The sequence below is a fragment of the Cygnus atratus genome, chromosome 2 (assembly GCF_013377495.2).
Source record: "Cygnus atratus isolate AKBS03 ecotype Queensland, Australia chromosome 2, CAtr_DNAZoo_HiC_assembly, whole genome shotgun sequence".
Lineage (NCBI taxonomy): Eukaryota > Metazoa > Chordata > Aves > Anseriformes > Anatidae > Cygnus > Cygnus atratus.
In genome coordinates, this window is record NC_066363.1 from 22,790,293 (window position 1) to 22,813,500 (window position 23,208).

The 23,208-nt window shown below is 36.3% G+C and overlaps 1 protein-coding gene across 1 annotated transcript in view; it reads left to right on the forward strand.

Moving 5' to 3' along the window:
- RUNDC3B (RUN domain containing 3B) overlaps positions 1–23,208 on the forward strand; it is a 50,027-nt gene that overhangs the window by 13,290 nt on the left and 13,529 nt on the right. The window contains exons 3-8 of the mRNA XM_035545361.2: positions 1,182–1,315; positions 4,322–4,407; positions 8,435–8,524; positions 11,690–11,770; positions 13,054–13,222; positions 18,189–18,346. Coding sequence (XP_035401254.1) covers positions 1,182–1,315; positions 4,322–4,407; positions 8,435–8,524; positions 11,690–11,770; positions 13,054–13,222; positions 18,189–18,346 — 718 coding nt within the window. The remainder of the gene's footprint in view (positions 1–1,181; positions 1,316–4,321; positions 4,408–8,434; positions 8,525–11,689; positions 11,771–13,053; positions 13,223–18,188; positions 18,347–23,208) is intronic.

Below are 23,208 nucleotides of genomic sequence, written 5' to 3' on the forward strand. Positions count from 1 at the left end.
GCAAAGTAAGCAGATGGGCCACACAGTCAAGTTGCCTGCACCCTCGGGGGGGTAAGCAAAAGCAAAACACTTGAATTTCTTAGGATCACAGGGGGCAGATCTTTGACACTACTCCAGCTATACTTAAAGCAAAGACAAGTCACACTAGATGGAGATATCCTTGGCATTTCTTCTGGCATTTTATTTTCAGCGTGTATGATTTACAGTATCGGTCTAATGTATTCTTTCTTGAAATCTGAGCTTTCTAACAAGCAAAAGAACTACCAGTCTTTCTGATAAACTAGTAAAGCTTCAGAAGTACAACTCAAGACATGAAATAAAAATAGCTTAAAAATAAGATCTTCTTTTATACAGAGAAAAGGTTTTGTATGTATGTAATAATGGCAGTCACCAGAGGGCAATATTCATCTTATTTTTTTTTACATATTTCTTTGCAACTGTGTGCTGTTAAGTTTGGAAAATGAGGTTTCAGTGTTGCCTCTGCAATGAAATTTATTGTGCGGTAGTTTTCTAATGGTAACGCATCCCAAGCTGAAAAAAAAATATAATAATGAATGGTTTTAATTAACGATCCGGAAGAGATGTTGATTTGCTGAATTCATTTTGGTTAACTTCCCAAGGAGTATTCTGTGTGTACTCTAAAAGTAAATTGTGAATGCAAAACTTTTTTGGTCATTAATCTATTTCTCCTTCTCTGAAAGCACATTATGAAAAACTTCAACTTTGCTCCTAAAATAAAGATAACAGCACAACAGCAAAGACTGGTCATTTTTTGTGTGTATCTGTGTGTATGTAAAGAACAAAATGCTCTTTACTTCTTGCATCGTATTTTTGAGTCACAACAGTGTGTGCTCTGGTGTGACTAAAGAGTCCCATGTAGTACTCTGAGAATTACTATAGCATACTAATAAGGAAAAAAAAAAAACAACAAGAAAATACAGGCATGTACACAAAAATCCCAAACTTCTTTCACATCGTTTTCAAATTAGTGAGCTGCATAATGCAAGTTGCTTTTTCCACCCGTGCAGACAGTTTTCAGGAATTTGTGGACTTGCTGGTATAAAATACCGTCACTGCAGGCATTGCGTAGGAAGCACAGGGAGGTATTTTAATTATACTCATCTCCAATAAGCAGGGAGGGAGGTTCATAAATCTTTACATATCTTGTATTTTGATTTAAGGTCAAATCACCTGGTTCGGCTATGAAAGTCCTCGTAGTTTTTGGGACTACATTCGAGTAGCTTGCCGAAAAGTCTCTCACAATTGCATCTGCAGTATTGAGAACATGGAGAATGTCGGTTCTTCTAGAGCTAAGGTAGGGGAGAAAAAAGCCAAATTGACTTTTATATTACTCTTTCTTCTATGTAAAGGTAGCTGACACTTCTGTACCCAGAAAAAAAACATATGACTAAACTTGCCCTATTACATTTTTCATTGTTTGAAATAATTATTTTTGATATCTACCTAGTAAATATTTATTTAAAAGAAAGAAAAAAAATCTTTGATCTGAATGTGTTTCCTTTTAAATTTATGTTATAGTAGAATAAATCTCAAATTCTGGATTCATTAAGTATGTTGTATCATAAAATTATTGCCTTCGTATTTTTTAGCTTACGCCATTTTTTGGAAAATGCATTCTGTTGAGAGAAATTAAGTTCATGTGGGCATACCTACAAAATATAGTTTAAAATTGTAGATTTTTTTTCCTAACATAAATATCATTTTACTTTGTACGCAGTGTATGCACTAATAGAAAAAGTGGGTTCAGCTCTTGAGGGTTTTTTGTGTGACTGTGTAGGAAGCCTTAAATGGGTTCAAATTTATTTGGTGATAAAGATCCAGCATTTTAAAGGATCTGTATCTAAATGACATCACAATTTCTGATTTTAGTTACCATAAAATTATTAAGGAGTTAACAATGCAATATGTTCATATACATGTGAACCAAATGTCCTCTCAGTAAATCTTAGTAGCTGAGATAGCATAGATCAACATCTTGAATAAATGTTGTTTTTTGTTGGATAGAGATGATGGTTATTTTTTAGTAGATTGAGATGCTTTTCAGTAGCTTGCATTTCTGTCTTTACCAAGTAAGGCTGAAGTACAGGTAGTATGAAAAGGATGTACAAGTTAGTGTGTTTTTTTTTCCTTAACTTTACTGGAAGTAGTTGTTTTAACAGGTATCCAAACTGTGTTTCATGTCTGTTTTTAAAATATTTTAGTTCCAGATTTTGATTGTACTCTAGATTGTTCACAAAAACTTTGTGGTGTATAATCTTTTTTTTCAGGGGTGTGATTGTGGTTAACGCATTTCAAGTTAGAGTTAGTTACAGAACCACAATTTCCATCAATGAAAGATGATGATGCTTAGATCAAACAGCCCCATGAATCTAGTAGATCTTCAGCTACTCTGATGATCCGTACTGTCGTGGAACAGCTTATTTACTATGTCTGTTGCTACTCTCTTCTTTTGTATAGACTCAGTTTTAAATTTTATACACTAAAATAATATCTATATATTTATATCTGTAATTTGTCTGAAAAATTTTTGAAATACTAGAGCCCCTGTGACAAAAAGCTATTGACTGGCTTTCCTACCTCGAATACTATATCCTATTCCTAGCACTCAGTTCACTGGAGTTGATTAAATTGATTAAATCAGGCAGTTTATGTCGAGATCCAGAAATTCAGATAATTTGGAAAACTTATCTCCAGACACTTTCTGGAGTGATTCACATCCTAGAATCTGATGATTATATAGCCTATATTTGAGATTTATTTTAAAAGTTTTTCTGAATTCCAAAATTTAATCCCATAAATACGGATATTTAAATTCAGTAGATAATAAGATGCAAAGCTACTGTCTGTAATATTCTTATACATAAATTAAACTTTTCTTTTACACTGTGGGAAAACCCCATGCCAAATAATAAACAACAAAAAAGCTAATTCATGCAACGAGTGTGGAGAGCAGCGTTAAATTTTTAAAGGTATGTGTGGGAAGAATTTTGGATGTCCATATCTGAAAAGGCTGAAGGCGTGTTGACACAGGTACTAGTGGCATGCATCAGTTTTACCCGTGGTCCAGAGGTGTTTCTGCTTCAGTCTGGAAGCTGTTAGTATGTGTTTGCCCAGGCCAGCTAGCACTGCTTTCACTGCAGCTGTGTAGGTTAGTGGTTGGCTAAGCAGAATCATCAGGGCTCGACTGTGTGTGTTCTAAATAGCTGCAACATAAAGGCAGCTATCCAGGGAAACATCCTTTTAATTTTAGTGTAATTGACTAAAGCTTTTGCTGCGTTGCTGGTATTTATAAAGTACTATATATTTGCTATTTAGCGTCTGCCTATCTCATTAGAAATTTAATTTGATCTACGTCTATATAAACTGCAAGTAGGATTGTAATCTAATACAGGTAATTTTGGTGGAATGCTTATAGTGATATTCAGCTAGATGTCAATAAGCACCAAATGTATTAAATAGAAAGGTTACTTTAACGATTCGTAGGTTTATAGGGGCTACAGGAAACATTCCTGGTGTTCGCAAATTAACAAACAGGACTGAGGCAGACATTAGAAATGTCTTGTAAACTGTAATCCTGTCCACTAGACCTGCTAGGTATAAACATAGTGCAGCATTCAAATTTATTTTTATAGCTGCTGTTCATTGAATTGAAACTTCTTTGAATTAAGTTTTGCTTTTGGATTACACGTTTTTTAGGCCTCTTGGGTTTGTTTTGTCCATTCCTTTATATTATGTGCACCTTCTATAATGATGTCTCTATTGAGGAAAAATATAATTTATGCAAATTAGGTGATATAAAAATATGTCACTGAGTTATGAAGTCTCTATTTTTTTAATTGATCCCACAAATATTTGAATGAATGCAGTGAATTAGTTCTTAATTAAATCACCTTCACTTGGGTTACTGCTGCTTTACAGTGGAACTGATAGGATGCTTCTAATACCACGGTCTTCAAAACAAAAAGCTTTCTGTCCTGGTCTGCTACCACCTATGCACTTGAAATTTTGAAAAAGAAAATTTAGAAAATTTAAAAAGTACACAATTTAAGCAAAATCTTTTTTTTCCCCTTCAAATTTTGGTGAACTTTATTTCACGATATCTATTTGTAAGAATGCCTTTTTTTTGTTTTCATTATTACTCTAATGAAGAGCAACAATTTCTGTTTAGTAGTAATTTCGAAAATCACGATAGTGTCATCCAAGTAAATCAATTTCATTCATTTTCAGATGTAAAATTAACTACTTCATTTTATAATACTAAAGTATTTGATATCTGTTTTGTTTTTTTTTTTTCTTGCAGGGTCGAGCCTGGATCAGAGTAGCACTTATGGAAAAACATTTGTCTGAATATATTTCCACAGCTCTGAGAGACTTCAAAACAACCAGGTCTCTAAGACTAATTTTGCAGTATTTTAGCAATTGTTGCTGAAGTGAGGGACTTGGGTTCGGAAGTGAATATTCTACTTGATTTGTGTAGGAAAGGATGTCACTAGTTGAATAGATGTAACCTAGTAAAAGATATCTGGACTTAGCATCAATTGATAAGATTTTAGCATGGGTAAAACTGCAAAAATTGCAAATTCCTGTGTGATTTAAAAAATGTGGAAATTTGTCTGGAATTCTTCAAAGGTCAAAAGAGAAGAAAACTTCTCTAAAGAAGAAACTAATTCTGAAATTGTAGCCCGTTAGGGATCGAATCATAAAGCTGTAGAATAGTTTGTGTTGTAAGGGACCTTAAAGGTCATCTAATTCCAACCCCCCGTGCCATGGGCAGGGACCCCTCCTATTAAATCAGTCTGCCTAAAGCCCAATCCAACCTGGCCCTGAATATTTCCAGGGGTGGGGCAACCAGAACTTTTCTGGGCAGCCTTCCTCTGGATGTGATCTTCCTCTATCTAGACTGATGTAATAGGTCCATGTTTCTCTTGTTTCCAGTCTGTACTGATGTTTGGGATTGCCCCAACCCAGGTGCATGTCCTTGCACATGAAGATGTTATAGAATCATTTAAGTTAGAAAAGATCTCTAAGATCATCTGGTCCAACCTTTAACCTAGCACTGCCAAGTCCACCATTAAGCTATGTCGATGAGCTCTACACCTACATGTTTTTTGAATGCCTCCAGGAATGGTGACTCAACTGCTTCCCTGTGCAGCCTGCTCCAATACTTCACAGCCCTTTCAGTGAAGAAATTTTTCCTAACATCCAACCTAAACCTCCCCTGGCACAACTTAAAGCCATTTCCTCTTGTCCACTTGGTGCATGGGAGAAGAGACAAATCCCCACCTCGCTATAGCCTCCTTTGAGGTAATTGTAGAGCACGATAAGGTCTTCCCTGAGCCTCCTTTTTTTTCCAGGCTAAATAACCCCGGCACCCTCAGCTGTTCCTTATAAGACTTGTTCTCTAGACTCTTCACCAGCTTAATTGCCCTTCTCTGGACACACTCCAGCACCTCAATGCCCTTCTTGTAGTGAGGGGCCCAAACCCGAACATGGTATTCAAGGTGTGGCCTCACCAGAGCCAAGCACAGAGGGACAATTATGTTCCTTTCGAAATTAAATAATGTTGACATAAAGCTGTAGAGACATTTTTTAGACTCAGAGAAACTTTCCTTGGAGAAGAAAGGAGAATTCCAGGAAACTTTTGAGAAATACAGAACAGAACTAGAGATCAGGCTTAGGTTGGATTCTTGATGTAATATGAAAAATATGTAGCAAATTTTTTCTGTACCATTTGATGGTAAAAGCTGTTATAGACAAGAATATGTTTTGCAATAGAAAATATTCGCACAGGTTTGGACTGGTACTAGAGAGTGTATTGATTTATTATATGATACTTGTAACAAGGGTGTCTAATAGATTTGTGATGTAAGTCTTGCCTGTGTTGTAGTACTTTATGTTGAACTCAGGTTTAGACAAACTGAAAGGATTACTTAATGAGAATTTTTTTCTGTAAGGACTTCTGTTCATTTAGAATTTTATTTCTGCTTATAGTACTATTTTCCCACAGATTTCAATATGTTTTGCCAATATTAAGATGACTGAAACACAGCTAGGTAAACATCCCATTTTATGAAAGTTTCCAGTCCTGTCATCTTTATTTTATCCAGATCTGCTTGCATTTGCAGTAGACAAGAAGCTGATAACACAAAGATTTCTGGTAAAGAAAGTTACTTGTGTGGCCTCAAACTGAAGAGTCACTTGGGTTTTTGAGGGGGAGATGAGGAGGAAGAGGAGGGTCACAAACTATATAGTTAAGTAGTACATTCTTTGTGCCTGTTTGCTAGTGCAGTTTGTTTGCTAGTGGATAAGAGTGATCTTATTTTATTAGGAGTTTCAAATTAATTTATATGAGCATATTGATATTGCATATATTTGAATGTTCTTTCAATGGTATAGATTTAGGAAACCATCTTTCTTGCAATCCAAATGTAATAAGTGCAGATTTTGTTTTGAAGTATTATTGAAAATACGTCTAATAGAATTAGTAATTGCACTTTCAGGTCTTGGTGATGTGAATTTCAGATCCACTAGCAATAATGGGCACACTCACCTTCCCACGTGTCGTCCACGTGTTGTTTCAGATACCTAATAAGTGGCCTGATTTTTCTGGTGATGCTTTGCACAATTTATTTAGCATTTTAAGTTATTTATTGTGCTATGTGTATATTTAATAACTACATATATATATATACTATACATATTTCATGTGTGTATGTAGAGTAAGATGAATCTATCATACTGCTAGCTCTATTAGAATCCTGCTGTTTTGCTTGGCTGTGTGATTTTAGGCCTAGTCCTTTAATGAAGCAGCTCATTATTAATGTAGGGTCTTCATTTTACACTTGGTACAGGGTTAGACTAAGCATGGGTACACAATTATTTTTCTAACAAATTGGTCAACAGAAAGTCTTACGTTAAAGCAGACTGTGTTTTCTGTTGTGAGATGCCAATTGTAGCAGTGAGCAAAGATCTGTGAGTTTTCTAAGGGGGCTTTAAGTTTTGGCTAAATTACTGTTGCTGATTTAAGAAACTGTAAAGCTAACATCTGCATCTTGTTGTTTTAAGTATGCCATGTCCTTTTTTTGTGTGAGTGCTTCCCGGGTACCATTTTACAAGATACAGTGAGCACAGTACCTGGCAGTGATTTTTATAAGTGGCAGTGAAAAGGTTTGTAGTCGCTTGTACTGGGAGCATTGTTTCTAACTCATGAATTAAGAGGTGGATTGTGAAGTCCATCTAGCACAGTATTCTGTCTCAACTAGTTGCCAGTTTAGCCTCCTGTGACGTTTCTTGAAGTCAAGGGTTAGGTTACTGAGTCTGTACATTGTACAGATGACAGTCCTGAAACTGGAGTTATCTTCACAGAGGAAGTCTCTCAGATTTCTTGCTTCCACTGTAAACATCCATGTTCTTGGACATCTTGTTTCCATGCTGCAAATGGATGCCTGCTATGAAACCACAAAAATGGGAATTCTGGCTGTGTGCATTTAAAATGAAGTCCAAATATTTTGGAGCTGTGCCCCCAAACGTCTTTTCTGGATGTTTGCCATACGACCAACTTGAGCTATTGCTTAGCCATTTGGTTGCTTTCATGCAGTTCTTAAACAGATGGAGCTTTTGGTAGGGCAGTGTTGCTACCATTATTTGCCTGAAAGATAGGTTGTCATCAATAACCTGGCACCTGTTTGCAGTCACTGATTACCAGAATGTATAGGTGGACAGTGCATCTCAGTTTCAGGTAAGTGACCTCTCATCCTTGCATTTAGCGCTGAACAACACGCACTTCCCCTTTTTTCAGGTGTAATGTACAGATATTTGCTGACCTTTCTTCATCTGCTGCTACCAAGAATCCTGTAAAAAGGAAGTCAAATTTGTGTGTTACTTTGCTAAACAGATCAAATGCCTTTTTTACACATTTACAAGTTATTATCACAAAGACATGCATGGCAGTGGTGGGTCCTGTTCTGCAGTGCTCTGCACATGGAACGTTTCTGTCTGAAAGTAGCTTCTTTGGTAGCTGTGAAGAGAAAATTAAAATAATTAGAACTTTTTATTGTTGTTGTTACCATGAAATCCTTTTTTTGAATGTACACAGTGCAACTTCTTTCAGCAATAAAGATTGTCTTCCTTTGCTTTGCGTTTTGTCCATCTACCATTTCTTAGGCCTAATATTACAAATTCTTTTTAGTTCTGTCTCTGTTGTTAGGTACTCTAAGATTATGGTGTTCCATGTTATTCATTCCGTTTGTTTGCTTTATTTGAAATGAAATATGAGTGCCCCTAGGGTTGTTTTTATTTAACAATATGGGTTGTTTTTATTTAAACTGGATTTCTCAGTTTTCTGTTAACTATGAAAACCATCATTATTTGAGACAAAATGGTGTTAATAGAAGTAATTTCTTTTTTCTTGAAGGAGATTTTATGAGGATGGAGCAATTGTTCTTGGTGAGGAAGCAAATATGCTTGCTGGCATGCTGCTGGGACTCAATGCAATTGATTTCAGGTATTGTATTCGTGTGCTTTGTAATAGAATGCTCATAGAAAGTACTTGTAAATCGATGCATTATAGAAAACATTGTTATATTCACTTGATAATTTGAGACCAAACTTAGGAGGAGGGAGAGAAAAAGATCATGAATGGCTCTTCTGGTTAAGAACTAAATTATGGCGTAGCTTATATAGTTGAATGATTACATGGTCTTTCTTTCAGTTATCAAAATCCTGAAAGCAATCAGAAGTGTAATTACAGAAGATATATCAAATCTACTAAGTGAAGCTTACAGACAACTGAATCTTTTATTTTTAAGACATAAGGAAAACGGTGAGATTAAGTACGTGATCGTGCACTGGTATTGAATGATAGCATTGCAATTGCATATATAGAGGGTGTAGCATCTTTAGCACTTCTAGATTTTAAAAGCTTAACTTGCAAACCACTGTTTAATTTGCAGTTTGAGTGCAGTTAATTACAATACAAATGTCATCAGATTACCTGATTTACCTTTGCAATCTAGCTAGATTTTTGTGTGCTTTGTTATGCAATTAACTCTTTTTTTTTTTTTTTGGGGGGGGGGGGGGCGGTGAGGAAGGTGCAAGCACACACTAGATGATAATGATTTAAAAGGGGGGGGGGGGGGGGGGGGGGGGAAGAAAAAAAAAGTCACAATAATATGAGCCTGAAATGGAAGGTAAAAACACTAGAGTGCCTATGAGAAGTTCTAACCTGACTGGTGTAAAGCCATGTTAATATGTTTGGTTGGGTCCACACAGACACAACAAGAGCCACTAGAAGGTTTCATAATATGGCATAGGGAAAAGGGTAGTTTTAGTTTCTTGGCAGTACGATGTTAATTTTTACCCTCCAGCAGCACTGATCCTTGTCACAAATCGGTTTAAGAGATAAACTAGCAGAAAATAATGTATAGTATCACTGGGTGCACTGAGTGATTGACTCTACAGCTAAAAGGCCTGTAGAGATGTGTTCCTGCCTGTGTATCCTTATACCAGTTTGGGGGTTTGTTGGGCCCCTCTGTGAACCAGCTTAATTTGGTAGAGTACAAACATAGCAAGTAAGACAGGATAGCTTTTTGTTGTTAGCTGGTTCGATTCACAATGCATCCTTTTAGTGGCAGAGATGATGGGACCATAAAGCTTGAAGTAGAGAAATAAAAACGGGATTGAGAAATGTCTTTTCTTTCTGGTGGCAGTGACCCTTTAGTTCAGTTGTCTATGGAACTGAAAGTGTATGCTAAAGTGGAAAAAAAAATCAGGCCTTGCTGGCTGAACTAGCTCATCATAGAATCAGATAAGTGCCAATACCACGGTAAGGAGGAGAAGGGGATGCCTGGTTGGGGTTTAAAAGGCCCAAAACAACCACAACAACACAAAGCCAAAACAGGGTGTGTATATGTGAAAAAAACAGGATAGTTTCTCTTGCCAGCATTTAGTCATTAGATTGGATTAACTGCATCATCAAACATATGTTGTGGGGGAACAGAAGTGTGCTGCAGAATGATAAGAGAGCTGGCCTTGCGTACAGCAAATTCAAATCTTAGCGGATTTCATTAGTTTAAGTTTACAATATGTAAAATTAAAATGTTCTTGTGTTAGCGTTATACTTGGAAGGAGTATAGCTATACATGAATAAGAAGTGTAGCAAGACTAGATCTGCAGTATGTAAAGCCTGCCATAAATAATAATGAATGGACTGTGCTTGTCTCCCCTGAGCCTCAGCGGTACAGCGTATTTGTATGAAAGCCTAGTTGTCTGAGTGTGCTCATCCTTCTTTTATCCTCTGATATCTAGTGTGAGCACATTTAGTAGGTATCTGTTAATAGTATTCAGAGTAATGACTGGTTCTCGCTGGAGACATATTTATCAGTGCAGATTGTAGGAGCCAACAAATATTCTGGGGAAAAATAGGAACCTAGACCTACAGGAGCACATTTATAGTGCCATGTGTAATTCATAATATTGTGGTTTAAATGGCTGTGAAGCTATAGCCATTCTTTGCATATTACATTTGAGGGGTTTTTTTTGTATTTTTTTTTTTCAGTTCAGAAAGTCTCTTATAAATGCTGGCTGGCTTATCTATGTGGAACTGGGCTGTGAGGCAGTGGCACAGGCTGCCCAGAGAAGCTGTGGGTGCCCCATCCGTGGAGGTGTTCAAGGCCAGGCTGGATGGGGCTTTGGGCAACCTGGTTTGGTGCGAGGGGGTTGGAACTGGGTGATCTTTAAGGTCTCTTCCAGCCCAAACCATTCTATGATTCTGTGTACTGTGAAAAACACTTTAGGAGTGGAGATGGGGAAAACCCATGTGAGGACAGAGTCTATTTTTTTTTCTCTTTTCTTTTATTGGAAAATAAAAACCTTTCAGACGTTATTCCCAGATACCACGTAAGTGACCGCATTATCAAAAATGGCACTTCTCAATTAAGCTAGCAAAAGCTGTCTTGCCAGAATGTGTTTTTTGATGACAAAGAAAGGAGGAGGGTGTAATATGGGCTTTGCGTAAGCATAATTAATTTTCTCACTTTGATAATTAAATATGATTCAAATACAATCATTTAGATTTGGTACAAAAAGAATACAGTGCAGATGAGAGCTTTATAGAGCTACAGTAGTATAAGAACATTTTGTGAATGTTAATTTCATTAATGTTCATCATCTTACAGCAGCCCGACACCAGAAGGTAATTGAAAGGCGAAAGTCTGAACTATTTTCGAGAACTGATTTTTTTGACTTAAAATTAGAAGAGTGGTTACGTAAACATTCTGGTAGCATTTTAAGCGAGCTTTAATACTGATAATTCCAAACTCACATGCAGCTCTTCTGTTTCTCTTGTTTCAGCTAAATTTCCTTTTTGTCTTATTCCCTCACAGTCCATCTGTATATTCAGAATAACAGCAAATATTTTTAAAATGGGGTCTATACCACTTACCCTGATCTGTTCCCTGATTCTGTGGGATTTCTGTTTGTTGGGTTTTTTGTTATCCTGTAATACTGAACAGTCTAGCTCAGTTGAGCAGGATTTCACTGTTAAATTCTTAGGCCTTTCATATTACGAAAAAGTGAAGAAAAAATCAAATTTCTTGTTGGTAAAATGGAACTTTCATTGTCATTTAATTTTCCTGATAATAATCTTACCATTGTTTCTCTGTTTTATTAGTTTTTGTCTGAAGGGGGAGGGACTGGATGGCAACTTTCCAGCTGTCATAGATTACACACCCTATCTAAAGTTCACCCAAAGGTACTTTTTAATCTGCTTTTTTTTAATATCAGTGTCAAAATTTTACATTGTACTGGGCCTCTTAATTTTCATTTCACAATCAAAATAATATCCTTATATAAATATAAACCTGTGATTAACATATTAATGACAAATTGTATGGTGCAGTTAAAGCAGAATTACATCACATCAGGAATTTTTTATGTCATGTCAGTAATGGAATTTGCAGAAGAAGGAAGTAGAGCCCATACAATGAAAGTTTCTTTTCGTTGCATGGAAGTATAGAGCAAAAGCTTCGATGGACCATGATCTGAGCCAGAAAAGAGCAGGGCTTGTCCTTAATTAGATTGCGTAGGCTTAAGTTGTTGAGCTCTCTGCTTGACCTTGTAAATGAAGTCTAATGTGTGGATTCACATGTGCATCGTGCATGATAAAAACAAATCTTCAAAATGCACATCTGAAGTGAATAACTTCTGTTATTTATTTTTTTTATTCTTATTTTATTCTTTTTTATTTTTATTCTTATTTTATTCGTTAGAATAAATAATTTGATAAAATATTAACACCCTATTAAAACTTTTCAGCAAATCATTGGGTAGCAGGAATCTGACTACTGGAAAAAAAATCAAGTAGTAAATGCTGTTGATGTAGTGGAAAGCATAGTTATAAAGGAAGATTTCAGATAGGTATTGGGATAAATTAAAATGCTCATCTTTGAGGCAGATGTCTGAATATTCTGCCATATGTTGATTCTGGATGATATGGAGATATTTTAACGCTGAATCTGCGTACTATCTAGGGACATACTTATGTTCTGTGAAATAACAGGCACATGGTCTTCACTATAACCACAACTCTCATTTAAATTTATCATTATTTAGTATAATGACAACCATTTTTTTTTATTGTTCTGCATTTTTAGAAACAAATACAACTTATGTTCAAATACTACTGTTTGTCCTAAAATTGTGAAGAAAAGATTAAGTCACCACTTACTTAGGTAGCTTATGGTAGTGCATTGACCCTTTATATTCCAGGAGAGTATCCTGCATACAATTGTTTGACTTGGCTAAGACAGCAGGCTGAGACTTGACTAAGATGACAAGTATGTTTTTTAGGTGGCTTTATAAATAAGAGCTTGAAACATAAGTTGTATTTGGTGATTTAGCCTCTATCAACATTCCCATTGTTACTGGTTTACAAAGCTTCAAATATCTTTAGGACCTGTGGTGCTTTAATTTCAAGTTGTATTTGCATCTTAACAAACACAGGTATTCACTTGGCTAATAAATATGATCCTCCAGTTCTGACAGCATCAGCAGTGATGAAGAAGAGCTAAGAACACTGGGCAGTAGTGGCAGTGAAGGCAGTACTCCAGAGAACATTGGTCCTCCTTTCCTCACGGATGAAAACAGTTGGTACAACAAATGCAAAAGGGTAGAACAGAAGTATCGGCTTGCATTGGAACAGAAGGTAAAAGATTAGTTTTGTGTTGGGGTGGTAGAGCCAAAGATGGTCACCAACCAGCTGGTGACATACTGTTTAAGTAAAGGCAGAAAAAATATATATTATTTAGCTTCATGTAAGTGGTCTTCAATTTTATGATCCTCAGAATATCTGAAGTAATAATTGCACTAAGTGTCTGCTCTCCGATTAGAGGGAAGAGAAGTTTGGGAAGGGGGGAACAGAAGAAGAATAAATAATTCAGAGGTCAGATTACAGAGTATAATGGAGAAGCTTTATCTCCTTTTTCCAATCTCAGAGTTACAGACAGTATATCTCTGAAGCTGTTAGGTTGCAAACTTGAAGTGAACATGACTCCACATTGTTTATTGCTGTACACAGACTCCCAATTGAAGGCTTTAATGATGGTAATAATGTTAAACTTTAACATTTAGCCTAACAGTAAACAAAGTTATCTGTCTAGGAATGAAAAGCAAAGCTATCTTCTCAGTAATACTGAGATAGGTTTTGAAAATATATATAGTTTAAGACTTGCCTCAAGCTGGAATGGAAAAGGAAAGAAAGATTGTTTTTGATTGGAATAGTTGATGTGACGTATTGAATGTCATCATAGAAAGCAAAGGTAGGCTCTCCCTCTAACCTTCAAAAGACTCAAAGTTGAAGGGAAATTGTAATGTATGTCCAAACTTTTTATTATTTCAGTATTTTTAAAAGCAAAATGCTTGTCAGTATATTGTAATAGCATATTAAAACTACAGAGATCTGTATTAACTAATGGCAGAGAGGAGCAGACTTCATAGACACTGAAAAATAGTGCACAGAAAAAGAAAAGAGGGGACAAGTAAAATAGAAATGGAAGAGAAGAAAAATGGTAGACAAATAGTTAATGCTTTAAAATAACTTTATTAGTATTTTAGTATTATTTTTCCTAATATCAGAATGTGACTTCCATGAAACTCCCAACACAATAAACCGTATGAAAGGCTGAAACTGTATAAAGATGCTTGAAGGTGTAATTATTTCCCTCAGTTTAGGGAATTAGAATCAGAAGATTATCTCTCTGCCTTTCTAGTTTCTACTGTATGGGGGGGATGTGAAGGGACAAATGGCATCTAGAATGGATCTTCTAGCAGTTGCGACTCAGTGCATTAACTGTGGGAAACACTGATTGAAGTCAGAAAATATTCATGGTTAGTGTGCTATCGCCACCCCAACAGTCCGTGAGGCTCAGGATCATAACCAAGACAGCATTTCATCCATGTTTCCAGACAAAAACATAGGATCAGTTTGAACACATGTACACACAAACACATGAAGACTGTAGAATATTTTGTTTTAATGAGTGTCATTAGCTTTGAGGACCCATTGAAAAGAACAAAATAGTTGGCTGGTTTTTTTTGGTGGTGTGTTTTTTTTTTTTTGGGGGGGGGGGGGTGTCGGGGGGAAGGGGGCACATCTAACTTGTCCAAAGAATGGAGAATATCCTATCAAAGTTGTAACAAACATCTCTAGAAAGGACATTGAAACGTGGTGTCCAAACGTGCTAGCCAGAGTCACAAAGTAGTTCTCCTTCTTACCAAAGCACAGATATCTTCTGTGGCTGTAGTAGCAAATGGAGGTTTTGGTTTATTCGCGAGTCTAAGATCCAGAAGCATTTCTATTCTGTGGAACGTTGTTCTTAGGCACGGATCTGATACTACGTGTTTCGAATTTTTGAGCCATTATTGCTACATTATTCTTCATAGCATTCCCTTAATGAACTACCAGCTAATACAGTCAACTAATGTGGTGGTGAATTCAAGTCACCTTTATGTTACAACTGTGAAAACTTTGGGGTAAGCAATGCAGTTTTCAAAACAATAGCGACTCTGACAGCTGTTGACACTTTCCTAATTGTCCTAATTGTTTAGGGTGCCTGTGGGAGATCTGTAACAACAAAATAACTTTTAATCACATAGACAGAAAATTTTTCCATTGCCTAATCTTCGTTTGGGATCTGCCTGCCAAATTTTTCTTCACTTCAGCTATACTACTTCTGTTCTATGGTAACTTGAATAAGTGACCATTAAGTGGTTACAGCATTTCTCTCCCTTTCAGGGCCCTTCTGGTGGCAGTAAGTTGCAGAAATAATCAAGTTGCTCACAATGCAGTGGGTAGCAATAATTACTACCAACTAATCAAAGGCAGAGTGTTTTCTTTTAAACAAAAGGGCCTTTCTCACATCTCTGTGTTAGAAAATTCAGTGTTTATGACAAGAAGACGAAGTTGAGAATAGTGTATTTTTAGTGACTGGCATAGTGAATCTGGTACATTCTTCTTTTCCTCTATCGCTGCTCACTTTGCACATACAATCATAAATTCCATTTGGGAGTCTTAAGTATATGTACTACAGTTGTTAATACCACAGGTGAATCATTTTTAGTAGGGCCACAATATGACAAGTGATTGGATTTCAGATAAGATAAAGGTACCTGTATCCTCTGAATTTTATGAGTGGTAGGATAGGATCAAATATTATTTTAGGAAGGTAAATCCTAGCATTGCTTTATTGGATTAACAGTGCTGTGCTGGTTTAGACCAAGGATCAGTCTGTCCTGCTATCCTATTTTGGGTACTTGCCCAAAGTAGATGTGGAGGGAAGAATAAAAACAAAGCAAATATATATGCACAGTTTTTTCCTCTAGTACTCTATTGGCTAACCTGTTTCAGCTCAAGGACTTCTTGAAGCTGTTATTATAAGTCTGTTTAATAACCTATGAGGAGTCCCTCTTCCAAATATTTGTCAAATATCCCCTTGACCTCTTGCAGGTTTTTAGCATCCATACTTTTTTTTTCTTTTTTTTTTTTTTTTTTTGGCAAAGTGCTATGCATATCTGCCATCTGTTGTGTGAAAAGCCACCTCCTTTTCTGTCTTTTGAATTTGGTTCCCGGTAGCTTCATTTCATGGTGCCTAGTTCTTGTATTCTAAAAAAATTACGAACAGTTAGTTCCTTCCTGCCCTCTCAGTGCCACCCTAGAGATTGTCTTTTCCAAGTTGTCTTTTGTCCAGATTAATGAGTCATTGTTTACACATTTGTTAGTTATCTGCAAGTTATCTTTTGCCTATTTTGGCATGGTATAAGCTGTTCCTTTTTATGTAGTAAACTCAGAAATTCTTTGTGTACTGTTTATACTGGAATTTTGTATACTTTCACTGGTGGGATGATGCATCTGCATGTCATTATAGAAAACAGGTATTTACTGTTCATAGTATTTTGTTACTGATACTGATGTTTCTCATGTAAAATCTTTTTCTTAAATGTTTGACATTTCTGGGAGGCAGAAAATTTGCTTATGTCCTAACGTATCATTAAGTACTTTCAAAGCACTACTTAGAGCTCTGGGGAGTAGCTAAAAAGTCACAATAGCAGTAATGCTTGATGGGGCAGAACTAGGCACTCTAAGAAGCTCTCAAGATTCCTTGGAACTTGCAGTGAAACCAAAATAAATTCCTATCCCATGCAGTTCTACCCACTCTATATTTATACATAATGTAAGAATCACAGAGTAGTTGGATGCTGTGGTCAGAAGGCACCTCAGGAGATAGTCTAGCCCAACCCCACTGCTCTAGGAAAGGTAGATGAGCATGTTGCTTGGGGCCTTGTTCAGTCAGGCTATGAATATCTCAGCGATGGAGAATCTCAAGCCTGTCTAGACAACACATTTCAGTGTTCGTTTAAACTTTTTTTTTCCTGTTTAAATGAAGTTTCACGCTTTTCAGTTAGTGCCCGCTGCCTGTCTTGTTTTTACTAGATACTGCTGAGAAGTCGGATGCTGTCCTCTTTACACCCTCCCATTAAGTATTGATACACAGTGGTGGGGTTGCCTTCCCGGAGCAGTCTTGGCTCTTTTTGTATCCTCTCATATGAGAGATGCTCCAATGCCTTAATCCTCTTCACGGTGGTGAATCACCATATTACTAGTTTTTTCCTGGCCAGCAAACATGATACCTGTGTACTTAATACAGCAGGACACCTGTTCTGTGTCTTTATGAGAACTACTTTATTTTTCTTCATGTTGGCACCTGTGAAAGCATATGTTTTCCTGCAAGCTTCAAGGAATGTGCAAAATTTTATGGAATATAGGCTAATTATATCCAGCTTTGGCTAAGAAGGGCTGTTGATAAGAAGTTACTTGTATCTGAAATGCTGAGGCTGTGCTTGAAGAAGAAAATGAAATAGATTCTTAGTATTGTAAGCAGATATGTTACACTCTTAGTGACCGTCCTCCTATCACAGCTGCTGATAAATACTTGCATTGTGTATTTTTGTAAATGATAAAGTAGTTGGAGTATGATTAGTACTGCCCCATATCTTTTATAGTATCAGCTGGAAAACTGATAAAAATGCATATGCGTGTTCCAGCTATACACGTCCAATGTTACTAAAGTGACCTTTACGAGTTTTCCTACCTTATACTCTCCCGTAGACGAATCTTAACATCAATGACTTTCTTCTGTCATTTTAATATGTAATGTCGTATTGCACCATTCTGCTCTAAGAAGGAGGTTTTCAAATACACTGTTTTTTGGATAATAATACTGGACCCCTTTCATTAACTATATGGATACATATTACTCTTGTCTTTCTTGCACAGTATCTAACATCTGGCATCTGTTAAGTTGTCGAGTCCTGATCTTGTTCTTGTGATTGCTTTATGTTTCTGAAAACTGAACTAACGTTTCATGCTAGTGGCATTCCTCTATTGTTGTTTAATCTGTTTTTCTATTCCTAGTCTGGAGTATAGGTAAATACAGGATTTTCTCAGTACCTATTAGGAAACACCTTACTAATCTTAAGTCATTTTAGTAGTCAGTTTAAAAAAGAATTTAAAAAAATAGAATTGTATACATTTTAAACCAGAAAACCTGAACGTACATAAAGAAAACTTTTCTGGTTGTATGTTCTTTAATTCTTTCTAACACTTTTATTGCCAGGGTTACCTAGAAGAACTGGTACGGCTCAGAGAAAACCAGCTATCCGAATCTGTCTCACAAAATAAACTGCTGTTACAAAGAATTGAAGATATGGATCTAGCCCATAAAATGGAGAAGGAACAGCTGGAATATATCATTGTGGAACTGCAAGACCAGTTGTAAGTTAGTATAATGGAGAAACGTTGTTAAAGCAGTATTACTTTATTTAATTTATTTAAATATACAATATGAAGAACTTTTGGTCCTGTGGAAATGAGTCAAACTCCTTATAGAAATCAGTTTGTTGTAGCTTTTGTTTTTTTCCTGACAAATCTTATATTCAGAAATCCTTCCCCTGAAAAAAATGCAGCAGTGTAAGACAGAGTAATTCTAAGCTTTTTTCTGCAAATCTGAAATTGTTTAGAGACTTCCTTAAATTTTTGACATTTTTTTCTAAAATCTTCTTCGTATTTTATTACTTTCAGATTTAATATTACTCTTTTTAAAAAAAAAAAAAACCAACTTTTTAAAAAGGTAGGGAAGCAGGAGAGGACAAAGCTATTTATTTTCTTTCTTTGTATAGGTTCTATTTTATCTGTGTGGGTCTTAGACACAGTAGAAGTTCATCCGATAACCCTAAAAATATTCAGTTTGATGAAACAGTTTTCTACTTACCTTAATCTTTAAAGCAACGTGAAAGGCTAAAACAACAGGAAAAGGCTTAAATCTTTTAATAGCATAAGTGACTCTTAATATGGTAAATATTTGAGTGTCTTATGATCCTTAGGTAATTTATCCTCATGGCCCTGTCTGTTGTGTAAGACAGTACCATTGTTTTTCAGAGACACTCTCTGGCATTGTTTAAAGATCTGTTTAGATGGACAACTTGCTGTGAGGTGATAAATTGCCACAGTAGTATACAGCTGCAGTAAATGTATGTTCCATTATGTTCATGTCAAATACAAGATAAATCAGTTTATCTTAAATTTGGGGTAATTTTTATATATCTGAGCCCTGAAGTAAAATGAAAGTGAGATGTGTCCTTTGACATAATGCAGAATGAGGAGAATATAAAGATGGCTTAGGATATGTAGGTTCCCTCTGCCTAGGGTCTCACAGAAGGGTTTGTTCTATGCAGCAAAACATATTTCTGGCTTGTAAACAAAGTCGTCCCCCCCCCACTCCATCTTGTGGGAAGTCATTTTTTGCCAGTGCTTGAAATGGTTCTGTGAAAATCCCCAGGAATACAGCATTTGCATTATATTTATGCCACAATTCCAAAATCAAAGGAAAAAAAAAAATTCCTGAGTAGTACTTTTTTTTTTCCTGATCATATGTACACTTTTGAGAGATACTTGTTTTAGAGTTCTTTAATGAACTTACTGATATAGCTAATGACTCTTTATATACTTTTTGGCCTGCCTGAATATTTTGGGGTAAGGGCAGGGTAGGGAAAGTGTTATTGGGAGTGGAAAGCGAGTTCATTTAAATCCTGATATTTGGAAACTGGGAACATTCAGACCTGCTGTCCATTTTTAGCTGAGCTGTATGAAACTTGACTGTCGCAAAGATCTCAAATCTTTGGGGTTTAATTTTATTTGCTGGCTTTCTTAATGTAAAGGCTTAAATTGTGGAGCAGTTCTGTTGTGTCTTGACAGTGTGTTCTTGTATAGCTGTTTGTGAGACCTTGCAGTCAGGATCCTGGACTACGCTAGATAATTGGAGAGAGAGGTATGAGCAGAGAGTGCCTGTCAGATAAACTCTTCTTGAAGTATGTTAGGAGCCCATAATTCCTAATGTGGGAGAGGGAAAGGAAGGAATATTTCTAGCAGGTTTCTAATGGTGAACACCAGACATAATTAGCATCTTTTAATCGTTCTTTTTTACTTGTGGGTGGTTTTTTTGTTTGTTTGTTTTCCCTGACCAAGGATGAAGTGCTGACCTGGCAGCAGAATGTTCTATCACTAGTGTATCTGTAATGAGGCATGAGTATTGGCCAATTGCTTTTTATGGTCCAGCTGTTTTAGAACAGTGTTTATGGAATTCCATACCTAGTGTTTTGCTCTCGTGCCATTTTTAGCATTTTGAATTTGTGAATGTATTCTATAATCTTTCTGGATTTTTTTACCAGCAGCTAAGAGAAAGTTTGGGATTGTAATTCTGTCTGAGGCATATCACAATAATGTTTGTAAAAATACTTTGAGATCTGATTTGGAATCATTTTCTGTGTAATGGAAACTATTATAAATAAACATTCTATATTTTGTTTTTAATGTTGCTGTTCTCTTCCACTGGCTGTTGTTGCTAAGGTAAAAGGTTCTACTGCTTCAAATTTTTGTTTGTTGATGTTTCCAAAATTGTATTTCAAAGGCATGCAAGTCAAAATATTTTACCTATTTTCTCAATGAATTAATGGATTTGGGCAGAATCTGAGTCTGTTTAGGTCTGCTTCCAAAAAATAAAAAGTAGAGGGGAGTGGAGGTTTGACTTTCTTGGCAGTATAGATTGTTATTGTTGCTGACTTGGAAATGAGATAACACTGGTGGTCAACAAGACCTTAGGTTATAAACTAGATTACCCACATAGAACCTTTTCCATATTCATATTTAATAAGGCAATTTGATGTAAAGCACAGAATGTATACAGAAATGGGAACAACTTACGTCATTTTTGTCTTAGACTTGCTATGAAAAACTTAATGATCTACAGTTTCAGTATTCTTAACTTTGTCTCTCAAGCTTGAGTATCCAACCTACAAAAAACAGTTTTTAATCTATTTAAAAGCTATTTCATGAATCTCAAGAATACCTTTTTTTTTTTTTAAATAGTGAAGCTGAAAATTTGACAAATTAGTTATTCACAGGAGAAAAAAAAAAAAAAAAGTATCTCAACTTAATTGGATTTCTTAATAATATGCCCAGTCATCTGAGGGTTGGATGTCTCACTTTGGCAAACTGATGGCAAACCAGGTTAGACCATGAAACTGCAATAGACCACCTGATTATCAGTCAGATATATTTAAACAAATGCACAGCTCTTGCTCTTTTACCACACTCAGTATCTGCAAATGAAGTGATTGCCTGGTGATTATCAGTTGTAATAAGGGCAATGGAGGCATATTCTGGCTTTCATCTGCTTCCTTGAGAAATGTTTGCTGTCACTGTTGCAGTGAGGGCATTAATATTATGGTTCTGTTACTTCTAAAGGTTTCCAAAGCAAAAGACAGATGTGGTTTTGAAGATACTTGCAGTCATGTATAAATAGTAATTGGAGCATTTGGTTTGGGATTCAGTAGAGCTTACAGAAGTTGTACCTGTGACCCAACTTGCGTCTTAGTGCCCAAGCTGATGGGCACTATTATATATATATAACTACTAACCTATCCTGCTACACCCTACCGTTGGGCCTGGTCCTCTCGCTGTTCATTTTATGGCCCAGTAAACAGCACGCTCTATGTACGTGGCAACTGGCTACGCCAATTTGAAACAACCCAAGTCTGGCTGTACCTGGGGCTTACAGCAGCTCAGCGTTAGAGACCAGTGCTTTTGGCTCCACTCTTCTATAAAAATAGTCTTTCTTACAGTGAGGGTGGAGCAGTTCTTAAATGAATTGCTTAAAATTAACAGCTTCCAGGAGGACAGCCAAGAGAAGCTCGTGATCCTTAGAGTGTCTAACTGAAAGAAACGGTTTGGTTTTCATAACGCCCAAAACACAATGGGAAAGAGAGATCGAATCATCAAGGAACGGGATCCTGGAGTATTCAAAATCACAAGGGCAGCCATTTCTTCTTCCTCTAAGATCCTCCAGAGAAGTGTTGGATGCATCTTGGAGCAGTAGTCTCCAAACTTTTTTTGATCACCTATCCCATCAGTCAGAGGAGTGACTGGGCAAAATAGGAAACTGCCCATAACAGCTTTGCATTATAACTCTTCATCTCAGTTTACCAGGCTTTTTCTTTTTCCCCTTGGGTGATTCTTGGTCTTTCCTTTAGCTTACACACTAGCTGTACCTAAGTCGAAATTTCTCTGCTGATCTTTGCAAATTTAAGGTTTAATTTGAGATTCTGTATCTGAAATTGATATTTATATGTTAAATATTGATATATGATTACAAGAGGGATTCCACCAATTTCCTGAATAGCGACTCATCTCCTGGGTAGTGACTCACTGATGTTATAAAAGCTAATCACTTTACCAGAAAAAAAATATTAAATGCTAAAGAAAAAGGAAAGCATTGTAAACAAAGGTAAAACTCAACGTTAAATGCTTCACAACATATATCTTTTTCTGCTGTGATTTTGTTGTAATGATCAGAGTGATTTGCATAGTTTACCAATATTGATTTTCTTCTAATGTATTTTGTAGGTGTTTACGCCAGTGTGCCTGGTGTAAGATGGTATGGGCGCTTTGTCCCAATGGGTGCAAAATACATACCGCCATAAATATGTATATGAAAATATAAATATATATATACATGCATCTATATAGTATCCCATGTATCGAAAATGTATTTCTTAGCTTGGTCAGTTGCTCTAATGTTTTATAGCTCTCTGTTTATCTCCCTCTGCTGTTTCTCCCCAAATCATTGTTTTGTTCTGGTGCTTTGTGGAGGGGTATGTGCAGGGAAGGAAACTCTTCTGTGATTGGAGTTCTGTCTTTGGTTATGGCACAAATAAGACTCAAATTAAATTGTAGGGACACTCATGTATCACATTGTATTAAGCATGTCTGTATAATTAAGAACTTCTTGTATGATTTAGCAGATCCTAAAGTTAGATTTATTTAATTTGTCTGGCTGTTACTTTGGAAATGGTCATTTTTTTCAAGGCCCAGATAATGCTTGTACTTCGTTCTTTAGATTTTAATATACCTGTCTGATAGATTGAGCGACGCCGTTCCTATCTGGATAAAATCAATGTCTTTGTAAAGGCTGTAAATGGCAGTTTAGTTGCAACCCTGAGAGACTGTTTGCAGCAGTGACACTGAAATTAGAGCAAATGGTCTGTGCATGTTTCCACTTCTGAGCAGTGCACAGCCTGCTG